The following is a 12,765-nucleotide window of genomic DNA, read 5'->3' as shown; positions in this document are numbered from 1 at the left end:
CATCCAAATATATATTACTGTATATATATATATATATATACATACACTCACCGGCCACTTTATTAGGTACACCATGCTAGTAACGGGTTGGACCCCCTTTTGCCTTCAGAACTGCCTCAATTCTTCGTGGCATAGATTCAACAAGGTGCTGGAAGCATTCCTCAGAGATTTTGGTCCATATTGACTTGATGGCATCACACAGTTGCCGCAGATTTGTCGGCTGCACATCCATGATGCGAATCTCCCATTCCACCACATCCCAAAGATGCTCTATTGGATTGAGATCTGGTGACTGTGGAGGCCATTTGAGTACAGTGAACTCATTGTCATGTTCAAGAAACCAGTCTGAGATGATTCCAGCTTTATGACATGACGCATTATCCTGCTGAAAGTAGCCATCAGATGTTGGGTACATTGTGGGATGGACATGGTCAGCAACAATACTCAGGTAGGCTGTGGCGTTGCAACAATGCTCAATTGGTACCAAGGGGCCCAAAGAGTGCCAAGAAAATATTCCCCACACCATGACACCACCACCACCAGCCTGAATCGTTGATACAAGGCAGGATGGATCCATGCTTTCATGTTGTTGACGCCAAATTCTGACCCTACCATCCGAATGTCGCAACAGAAATCGAGACTCATCAGACCAGGCAACGTTTTTCCAATCTTCTACTGTCCAATTTCGATGAGCTTGTGCAAATTGTAGCCTCAGTTTCCTGTTCTTAGCTGAAAGGAGTGGCACCCGGTGTGGTCTTCTGCTGCTGTAGCCCATCTGCCTCAAAGTTCGACGTACTGTGCGTTCAGAGATGCTCTTCTGCCTACCTTGGTTGTAACGGGTGGTGATTTGGGTCACTGTTGCCTTTCTATCAGCTCGAACCAGTCTGCCCAGTATTCCTCTGACCTCTGGCATCAACAAGGCATTTCCGCCCACAGAACTGCCGCTCACTGGATGTTTTTTCTTTTTCGGACCATTCTCTGTAAACCCTAGAGATGGTTGTGCGTGAAAATCCCAGTAGATCAGCAGTTTCTGAAATACTCAGACCAGCCCTTCTGGCAACAACAACCATGCCACGTTCAAAGGCACTCAAATCACCTTTCTTCCCCATACTGATGCTCGGTTTGAACTGCAGGAGATTGTCTTGACCATGTCTACATGCCTAAATGCACTGAGTTGCCGCCATGTGATTGGCTGATTAGAAATTAAGTGTTAACGAGCAGTTGGACAGGTGTACTTAATAAAGTGGCCGGTGAGTGTGTATATATATATATAAGAGTTTAATACTTCATTGTATGAAACTGAGTAAGGGGTAATTTTTTGTTTAATATCCTTTTGGGAAATGTGCGCTTATGATTTGTTCCGTTCTTTCTTACATGTGTTCAGTAAAAGGGGGTTCTTTGGAATTTTTATATACCGTATTAGGCGCACTGGACTATAAGGTGGATCTTTGATTTCTGAGTGAATCAAAGGTTTTTTTTTGCATCTGAAAATCTGAAAAATATCTGAAAAATACGGTAACAGTTTTTTAAAACTTTTTTTTACTCTCTGTGTATGGTTCAGCTACAGAGGGCAAAGGTCCTAAGCTATCACATGACGTAATAGTATGTGCATGTTTGTGAGGGGTTTTACATGTGTATTGGGTATCTGGGATGTCCAATGTGTCTGGCAGCCCTATGTTAAAATGTTAGTTTCTAAAAATTAGATAAAATTATTAATTCTGCTCCATTGCATTTAACCTGTTTAGGGTGTGCTGCCAAAAGTCTATAAGGTTATAATTTTTTTTCCTTTTAAACCAACTTTAACAATAAAGTTGTCAAGCTGGATAAATTGAAAAAGATAACGCCTTATGGGAAGGACTTGTTTCACCAGTCTTCCACGTTCACATCAAAAGTCAAATATAGCCAAGCTTATTGGCTAGACAACAATATAATAATAATAATGCTAATAATGATAATATTTATTTATATAGCGCCATCATATTCCTTAGCGCTTTATAAATCATAGGGGACTACATGAATCAAATACTACATTACAAGGTACAAGAAGTCATATAGAACAAAAGCTTATAGTCTATGAGGATGAGGGGATGACACAGGAGGTATATTGTATAACAGATAAATGTTAAAAATTACAAAACACCCATGAATAGAACACAGTGGTAGTAATCATCACAATTCTTGAAAACTGTGCTGATAAACAGATAAAATGTACCAAGCCAGGGCCAATATTCTATGCTGCCTGATGCACCTTGCAATAAGTAAGGAAATTATCAGTCTTACCAGGTTAGCTGTTGTGCCCAAGGGGTTCCCAGTTTTGAGTTGGGTGGGATCACAATTACGCTGCTCATGCAGATAATATGCCCCACAGCAACTCCAATTGGCATATTGTGGGGGGCTATCTAGCCCTAGAACTGACAAAAAGTGACTCCTGTCCTTATGAACTATGCCCACCATGACATGTTTCCTCCAAAATGTGGATTCATCAGAGGATCATCTGGTCGATTCAACAGTGGCTAAAGAAATACCGTAATTAGCAGCTATAGTGATAGCAAACTCTAGGGAGTCTTGTAAGGGAATTCCATCAGTTATGGGCCATAACCAATCCCTAGGCATTCGGTAGACCAACTTTATTTATGCTCTATGATGCCTGAAATCAGTCAGCTATACTGCTATGATGGATGTCTGAGATCAAAGGGGTATAAAAATTTTGTAGAAAAAAAAGAATGGTAAACAGAGATGAATTTAAAAAAATATTCAAAATAAGGAAAACAACAACTTGATTTTAAAGTAAAAAGAAAATATTTCGAATGGGAATGACTTAAACATGTTGTGTTTTTTAAGTATAATTTTCAGTAACCATCATGACAATCTGTAAATGCCACATTGTAAAACAATTTGAGGCTACAGTCAGTTTTATGGTACACTTTGTACCGCTACTCACAGTCTTGCTATTGACATTTACTTTCGATAAACTGCTTACAGGATGTGTGTTTTAGTTTAATAGTTAATGACGCTATATAATTTTGAGGAAAAGCGGCCCACAAGTATCCTCGGAAACACTACATATTTTTTTAAATTATAGAGAGTGTACACACGATGGGCGTAAGAAAAATATTTAGTTCTTTAAAGGACAGATAAGCACATATTGTCTGCTGTAGATTTCTCAGAGGTTTCTTTCCTTTTTTATATTAACTTAGTGTTGCTACTTTTGGTCTTCTTCTCAATGAGAGCAGAACTTTGCTCACATTGTAGTACTTTAAATGAGAACTTTACCATGAGAACTACCTATCACTCTATAGGCAATTCACTCTGTTTTGCTGTTGTTGGTTTCCGTCATTTTTCAACCCCAAAAAGTGTGTAAAGCAAGGTTTCTTTCTCATATACTGTAATGTTTACTTCAATCTTTGTACATTTATTTAACATGAAACTGTTCCTTTCTTGTAGTTGGCTGTGAGATGGCTGGAACACAATTGTCGGTATCAATATATAGATGAACTGCTGCAGTATGTACGTTTTAGCCTCATTGATACAAACACTCTCCACACTATTGTCCTTTCTCATCCTTTGATCCAAGCCAGTGAAACAGCAACAGCACTTATTAATGAAGCCTTGGAATACCACCAAAGTATCTATGCACAGCCAGTGTGGCAGACCATACGGACAAAACCACGCTTCCAGTCCAGCACACTCTACATTGTTGGAGGAAAGAAGAGGGAGATCTGCAAAGTTCGGGAGTTGAGATATTTTAATCCTGTTGATCAAGACAATGTTCATATTGCAGGAATTGCAAACTGGAGTGAGTTAACTCCTATGCCGGTAGGGAGAAGTCATCACTGTGTTGCAATCATGGGAGACTTTTTATTTGCAGCAGGAGGGGAAGTGGAACATGCCACTGGACGGACCTGTGCGGTGAGGACTGCGTGCCGATATGATCCACGCAGCAATACATGGATTGAAATAGCTCCAATGAAGAATTGCCGGGAGCATTTTGTTCTTGGGGCACTGGACAATTGTCTATATGCAGTAGGGGGCAGGAATGAATTACGGCAAGTACTACCATCAGTAGAGAGGTACTGTCCAAAAAAGAACAAGTGGACTTTTGTACAATCTTTTGACAGATCTCTTTCATGTCATGCTGGATGTGTTGCAGATGGCCTCCTCTGGATATCAGGTTGGTGAGATAAGATAGTGGTTTATATTTTACAGTTTTAATCTCCTCTATAATCTATGGTTTGGGTTTGGAGAGATAGCAACACATTTTATCAATAATCTCTGTAAGTCACATATTTACTTCCTATGCACATACTAGTCATTGTACCAATGTTAGCATGAGTTATTGTGAACCAAAACCAAGTATACAGGCAAAAGTATCATAGTATATAAGGTTAGAAAAAGTTCATCAACCTTTAAGAATTAAACCTGTGATATTATTGCTCTCCAGAAAGGCATCCAGGCCTCTCTTGAACATGTACATAGAGTCCGCCATAACAACCTCCTGTAACAGAGAGTTCCATAGTCTCACTGCTTGTACAGTAAAGAACCTTTGTTTATCGCGATTGCAGTACCGCCTCTCCTCTAGGTGTAGAGGATGCCCCCTTGTCCTGGTCACAAGCCTAGGTATAAAAAGATCTTTGGAAAGATCCTTGTACTGCCCGTTCAGATATTTGTACATTGTAAATAGGTCTCCCCTCCGTTGTCTTTTTTTTCTAAAATGAATAACCCCAAGTTTAGTAAGCTGTCATTGTATTCTAATCCCCCCATTCCCCTAATAATCCTGGTTGCTCTCCTCTGCACAACTTCCAGTTCTACTATGTCCTTTTTATACCCCGGTGCCCAAAACTGTACACAATGGGGCACATTTACTTACCTGTCCGACGGAGTTCACCGAAACTGCACTGTCCAACAATAATGCACTGTGCTGTGATTCACTAAGATCGTGCGCCCGATATCCTGCATGTGTCGCTTCCCCGCTCAGGTCCAACGGAGTTCACCTTCTTTTAAGTTGTAGCAGTCTGTAAGTATACAAAATTAGTTCTCCAAAGAACACGAAAGTGCAGCACAAATTGAAGGCAATGAAACTAGATAGTATTAAAATGTGCTAAATGGCTAACTTATAAATTAGATTGCTTAGTTTTTGCTGTAAATAATCAAACACTTTGTTTGTTTGTTTGCTGACTTCACTGGTTTTGTACACATATGGTGGACTAGCAGTATATTCCCCATATACCACAGTATATGGTATGAATGATCAGACTCCCTAGTGGCGAGGAGCTGACGGCAGAGAGCACTGCACTGTGCAGACAGGAGAAGATTTTAATGAGAAGAATCTTCCCTGCCCGACCATAATCAGAAGATTTACGGTTGGATCCCGGTGCACCAAAATTGTGTACAGCAGGACTGATAGAGATATAGGTTGGAAGTCTATCTGTGAAATGCTGTACTTTTGTTAATAACAGTGAATTAGAGAATGTGTTATTTTGTTATCCTGAGTATATTTAAGAATCTGGTCTTTGTGGGAATACCCCTTTAAGGGGCTTGAAAGCCCCTGATCTTGTAATCACTGGTAAGAGGGGTCCAAGCATTTTAACCCACAGACACTTACCCACTATCCTTTAAATATCAATTCATATTGATATCAATATATCCTTTAAGTATCAAAAGTGTCACAGCCCCCTTAATGTTAGTTGTCTTAACCAGACTTATCAAAAGTACTCCTTCCTGGTGAGTTGACAGAGTGATAGATTATTTTCTTTTTTCATCACCTTTAAGTTTTCATTAATAGATCAATCTACTTGAAGAATTCTAGTAAAATTGTCGTTCTTGTTCAAAGAGAATTATAAGTCACTTGTATCAAGAAGAGAGATTGTAAAATGCCTTTCAATTCAAAATTTTCAGTCAATCAAAAAAGTGGTATAATTTTTTCAGAAGAGTTTAAATGAAAAGAGATTGTCATGACCACCTGCTTGAATGCATCAATAGGGTTATACATCAGGAATGAGGGTTTCACATTCGATTATAGTCACCATACTCTGAACATTACTGAGTATTTTGTGTGGAGACATTATTAAACCACCAAGGCATGGTTTATCTTATTGCAGAGCACCTCGCAGCTTAGAGCTGTCATTTCCTAACCCAAGTTGAATAAGCACTTGAATCATGACACTTTTTATAGGGAAATTACCAATTCTTTCAAACGACTGCTCGCCGAACAGTCCTGTCATTCTACAAAATATTGGTATTTATCATTGAAATAACTTTCTTTTCACCTTTCCAGTGGCATTCTCTTTCAGTCTTTTGAGAGGTTAAAATTTTCTGTTGCCCGTGGTATACTTTGACTAGCACTTCAAGGATGAAACACAGTACAGTTAATTCAAATTTTTGGCAGAATGTATTTTAAATTTCATCTGTGTCACTTCAAAGTTAGAAGAAAAGTTGTTTTTGAAAATTGATTCTCATATAAGATGGCATATTTAATGCCAGATGTATCTATAGAATGCTTGCAAGATGCAGATTATCCCCCTGGGGAGGCAGATCAAAACTGCCAATCAATAAAATATACTTATTAGGGGAAGCCAAGGAATCTGTGCAACTGCTTTGATTGCAGGGGACAGTGTAGCAGCATGGGGTACCATAACCTAAGAGCAAGAAAATCAGCCTGATGACTTTCAAAGCCAAGAATATTGCTGTAGGCAAGGGTACTCCACACTAGGAAAAATTACAACATATATAGACTGTTAATAATTCCATATCTATTTTTGTGTCGTCAAATCTGTATGCAAATCCCCTGCATCTCATTTCAGAAGATTAATCTAAAATGAGGGAAGAGGTATGTGAAGTGCATAAAATTATCAAAGACCTCCGGAGAAGTAAAATATTCAGGAATGAACTTCTCTTGGTTTTGTTTCTCCTGTGAATGTTTCCTTTTTCAACAAAGGAACACAAAGGAAAAGGAATAGTCTACAGCCGTTGTCAGTATATGGAAAGCTGAAGTATGAAATGTGTTGTATCTTTAGTGTGAATCTGTTAGTGCTCATCTTTGTGTGGTGCAATGTAGCTGGGGATAAAAGTGTAGTTATAGCGATCTCTTAATGTATTCACTAATTTGTATTGAACTCAGAAGTGATGACATTTTAAAGAGGTCACAATAAGCATTGTTTGTATTTTATATGTCGTCTGGAGAATAGGAACATAGATTCTCTTAGTTACATCTCCTGTCTGCACTATTAAACTTTTGCCCGGAGACACAGGTAACATGATCATAAGAAGTTTCAATATATTTCATGTGATTTTTATTTTATTTTTTCATTTACTTTGCTTCTTGACCCCATGATTTACGTTAGTAAAATAGTAATAAAAAAAGTGCACCACACAGTTATTTATACATTTTCTCCTGAATGTGGAAATACTCAACATGTGATTAGAAACATGGACAGATAGCAGGGCTCAGAAGAGAAAGGGTTTTACTTGGCTTTTTTTTTTTTTTGAAGAAAACTTTTTCTCAGTTTTATTTATATTCAGGTAAAAACATGAACCTGATGAAGTAGATTATTGCAGATCTGAGAAATCAGCACATACAACAGGACATTGAGAACATTTGCTTTCATTGTCAAAACATTTCCATCCCCCCAAAAAAAACTAGACCCATGAAAAAAAAGAGAATAATAATAATCTGAAGAAAATTAAACTGGGCAAGAAACTGTATTTTTTATAATTTTTTTGTTTTTAAATGTACATTAACTTGAAATGCTATGGCTGTATTCTGATAAATACAGGCTAGCCGAGGTTGTTGTATTTTTTTTTTTTGTTTTAATTTTTGTCTTTTTTTGTTTTACATTTTAAACAAATCAAAAAGAAACCAAAAACATCACTCAGTTTTTTTTATATACTGTGTAAACAGTTTTAAAGTATCCTGGAAAAAGGCCAGAATAAATGATCAGACACCTTGATTCTGCATACAGGTACATGCAATCGCAAAGCCTGTGACAAATTGTGGTTATGCAGTTGAGTGTATTTTTCTCACTTGACACTTGGCTTTTGAAGGGCAGTTTTTGCTATAATTGTTTTCAAATGCAGTGCCCCAGAACAATGGAAACCCAGAAATTGTGCCCGTTTTGGAAATCATGCCCTTTATCAAAGGGTATAATGTGCTTTTTGACCCAAGGGGATTTCAAGCACAATGGATGGTACACAGTGATTATCCCATTTTTCTATGACTTTGTCATTTTGTACCCAGCTCATGCCACAGTGAAAAGTGAATTCACTATAATAGCATCTGTGTGGTTCAGTAAAAGGTGTATTTAAATCCCTTGTGTAGTAAATCTCTTTTAGGTTACTTAGTCATATTTCACAGCTGGCTGTCGTGATGACCACATAGGCTCTTCTTCTGTACTTCTGCAATAGCTGCAATAACTGTGTGTAACCTATGATATATATGTATGTGATTTTGCACAAAGTGGTTAAGGTGTAACTTTTCTGGTCAGGATGATGTTGCATATTTCTGAAATTTTCTCCTCTACAGGCTCTGACTCTAAACAAGAAAAACTTGCTGTTTTCTAAACCTCATCCTTTAGACCACCATAGACACATTTGTTACTATTGTGACTTTTCATTTGGAGATCAAAATGTATGTATCAAATATTTGAGAGTAAATTATCCTTTAGGAATGGTGGAGAAGGAAAAGTGCCTAATAAGTGGAGAAAGAGGCTTTTCTTCTGATAGAAATACCTTATATATATACACTCACCGGCTACTTTATTAGGTACACCATGCTAGTAACGGGTTGGACCCCCTTTTGCCTTCAGAACTGCCTCAATTCTTCATGGCATAGATTCAACAAGGTGCTGGAAGCATTCCTCAGAGATTTTGGTCCATATTGACATGATGGCATCACACAGTTGCCGCAGATTTGTCCGCTGCACATCCATGATGCGAATCTCCCGTTCCACCACATCCCAAAGATGCTCTATTGGATTGAGATCTGGTGACTGTGGAGGCCATATGAGTACAGTGAACTCATTGTCATGTTCAAGAAACCAGTATGAGATGATTCCAGCTTTATGACATGGCGCATTATCCTCCTGAAAGTAGCCATCAGATGTTGGGTACATTGTGGTCATAAAGGGATGGACATGGTCAGCAACAATACTCAGGTAGGCTGTGGCGTTGCAACGATGCTCAATTGGTACCAAGGGGCCCAAAGAGTGCCAAGAAAATATTCCCCACACCATGACACCACCACCACCAGCCTGAACCGTTGATACAAGGCAGGATGGATCCATGCTTTCATGTTGTTGACGCCAAATTCTGACCCTACCATCCGAATGTCGCAGCAGAAATCGAGACTCATCAGACCAGGCAACGTTTTTCCAATCTTCTACTGTCCAATTTCGATGAGCTTGTGCAAATTGTAGCCTCAGTTTCCTGTTCTTAGCTGAAAGGAGTGGTCTTCTTCTGCTGTAGCCCATCTGCCTCAAAGTTCGACGTACTGTGCGTTCAGAGAGGCTCTTCTGCCTACCTTGGTTGTAACGGGTGGCGATTTGAGTCACTGTTCTCCTCTGACCTCTGGCAGCAACAAGGCATTTCCGCCCACAGAACTGCCACTCACTGGATGTTTTTTCTTTTTCGGACCATTCTCTGTAAACCCTAGAGATGGTTGTGCGTGAAAATCCCAGTAGATCAGCAGTTTCTGAAATACTCAGACCAGCCCTTCTGGCACCAACAACCATGCCACGTTCAAAGGCACTCAAATCACCTTTCTTCCCCATACTGATGCTTGATTTGAACTTCAGGAGATTGTCTTGAACATGTCTACATGCCTAAATGCACTGAGTTGCCGCCATGTGATTGGCTGATTAGAAATTAAGTGTTAACGAGCAGTTGGACAGGTGTACCTAATAAAGTGGCCGGTGAGTGTATATATATATATATATATATATATATATATATATATATATATATATATATATATATATATATATATATATATATATATATATATATATATATATATATATATATATTTACATTTGCTTGTTGATGAACTGTTTGCATAGTTTGTAAAACTGGGTCTTTTGTATTACTTACAGTAGATTAGCCAAACAATAAATTGATCTATTGGGATGATTTCCAGATAATAAAAAATTAGAACATTTTTTGAAATACACCATAGGGAAAACATTACTAAGAAATCTACACTTTTAGGAGCTTTTGGGACATCCCATTCCATATCTGTAGGGGTTTATCGGACCCCTATGCTTCTAATGTCCTATATGTAGGATAGGTCATTAATAGTTGTGGATATGTTACACAGCACCTTGAGATCAGCTGTTATAACGGTAAGTGCTGGAAGACAACAGCTCTTAATTATGAACTATCTGACTAAATTGCAGGATCATCTCTCATTGTAATGTAAAGTGTTCACTACAGGCACATGTGTTTCTGTAAATGTGGTTATCAGAAGCCAATCTAGATCCGTGCATGTGATGTATTCAAGGGAAGTTAGTTTAAAGACTTCCAATGGAAAGACAATCCACCCCCCACTGTTTATCACAATCAGCACCTCTTTTATACATAACACACTTACTTTTTGCAGTTCAGCCTCTCCGCTGCTTAAAATGCATCTACCATCATGAATCTATCTACCTATTAAAGTAGATCTGTTCAGGCCGTTTTTTCCACCGGTCATTGTGGGTGACATCTCCAAACGCCATCCGGTGGAAGAAACAGGGGGATGGGTGTGCAACCGGTTGGCCTGATAAACAGAACATCTCTCTCCCTCCCCATGCTCTCTATCTCCTCCCTCTGCCAGTGTAATCTAGCAACAGGAGTAAGTGCAGGGGGAGGGGAGACTGGTTCTGAAAACACCCACCAGAGCCCCTCATGCTCATTAGCATAATTTAAAACTTTTATTTTCAAAAGTAAGGAAGCCATGGATAATAATTAAAAGAAGATTATCACAGTCACCGTATCTGGATCTATTAATAATAGTCCCTCTTTTATCATGCTTGATTTTGATGGTAAAGATTTCCATGCCTTTTTATAGGTTTTTACAGCGGCCGTAAGGGTACTCCTTCTGAAGTGTCGCCTTTCTATCTTGGTGCATCAAAAAAAGATTGTAGGACATCGGGTCCTTCAAGTGCCGGTTTCTGTCTGTGTCATCACAGCCTAGACCTGGCACTAACACCGGGGATTGGAAAATCTAGGATCCCCAGTGTTTAACTACTTACAAGCCGTGGTTAAGTATCACCCCCCCGTGTAAGTGTGTCCCCCCCGTGGATTGGACCGCACCTGGTGATCTTACTGGGGGATTTGAAAAAATGTAAAAAAACCTGTAAAAATCATTTTATATCAATAATTAAATAAATAAAATGAAAGTCCCCTAATCACCCCAGTTACATATAAAATCCAAATAAATGTATATAAAACACAAAAGCACAATAAAAATGTACATATTTGGTATTGCGTGTCCATATTAATCTGTACAATAACTCTAAATTATTACTGAACCCACCCAGAAAAATGACCTAAAAACCCACAAACTTCCCATAATATGCAATTTTTGATCAAATACCCTCACAAAATATGTTTTAAACAGTGATTTTAAAAGTTACGCACCCTAATATGATAGTACTGAAAATAACAACTCTTTTTGCAAAAAATAAGCCAGATCTGTCAACAGAAAAATACAGAAGTTATGCCCCTGAAAAGTTGTCGATAGTAGAAACAATGTGATTTTTTCCAATATTGGTTTTGCTCAGTAAAACTGAGCACAGATAAGAAAAATGATATAAATGAGGTATCACCGTAATTGTAATGTACCAGAGAATAAAGATAAAATATTTTGTTTTTTGTTTGTGTCCCCCCAAAATTAATTATCTATACATTGTATCTCAAATAATAAGGACTCCTTTGTTTGCATTACCAAAATTTTTTAAAATTTTATAGCCTGTACAATGTGACAATGCAATTATGCTCTGAATGGCGCTGCTTTCATTCTATGCCCAGCACTGTATTTTCAAAAAATTTCAAAAGTTCCTAAATCGCACTTCTATATTGTTTTATTCCATGTGAAACACTTAAAGGGTTAATAGACTAAATAGAAGTTGTTTTACATACATAGATGTTTGTAGTTTCTATAATGGGGTAATTTATAGGGGTTTACTATTATTTAGGCCTTTCAAAGTCACTTGAAAGCTGAGTTGTCCCTAATTTTCATGAAAGTTTCATGAAAAATCACCCCTAAAGTTCTAGGCCTCATAATATCCTAGAAAAATGAGAGGAAGCATTTCTTTTTTTAAGAACGAAACACAAAACTTGTCATTTAAAATTTACAACTAACATGAAGTACAATGTGTCTCGAGAAAATAATCTCCAAATCACCTGGATATGTTAAAGCGTTCCAAAGTTATAACCAATTATCCTGACACATGTCAGATTCTAAAGCATTAAAGATATAGGATTAAGAGTATATATTTACCTGTTTGTGAATAGTTTCTCCATATGATAAAGTAATAAAGTCCATCTGCTTTTGGGAATACTAGGCTGAAGCAAACAGAAGGAACTGCTTAGTTGAGCAGTTAAGACTAGTGTGTCATGTGACTTTTTGGTGGTGTGGCCCCTTTTTCCCCATCTCCATTTGACTTTCATGGTTCATAACTGACTTTGCTTTCAGTGAGTGTAGAGTTTTTGAACAGTTACAGGTCACACAGTAGCAGTTCTAAGGGGACACAGGTGTGCAAAGGGAATTTTAAAAAAACCAACACGATT

General features: G+C 38.1%; 1 protein-coding gene across 5 annotated transcripts in view; it reads left to right on the top strand.

The window, feature by feature from the left end:
* Positions 1-12,765, top strand: part of KLHL32 (kelch like family member 32) — a 161,130-nt gene that overhangs the window by 122,371 nt on the left and 25,994 nt on the right. For 3 of the 5 annotated variants that reach the window (XM_072141920.1, XM_072141919.1, XM_072141921.1), the window contains one exon: positions 3,445-4,171. The exons of the other annotated variants lie outside the window; for them this stretch is intronic. In XM_072141920.1, the coding sequence (XP_071998021.1) occupies positions 3,445-4,171 (727 nt within the window). The remainder of the gene's footprint in view (positions 1-3,444; positions 4,172-12,765) is intronic. 5 annotated transcript variants of the gene reach the window in all.

Source organism: Engystomops pustulosus, chromosome 3 (assembly GCF_040894005.1).
Source record: "Engystomops pustulosus chromosome 3, aEngPut4.maternal, whole genome shotgun sequence".
NCBI lineage: Eukaryota > Metazoa > Chordata > Amphibia > Anura > Leptodactylidae > Engystomops > Engystomops pustulosus.
The sequence above is the reverse complement of the archived record's forward strand: the minus strand, read 5'-3'. Positions and strand labels throughout refer to the sequence as shown.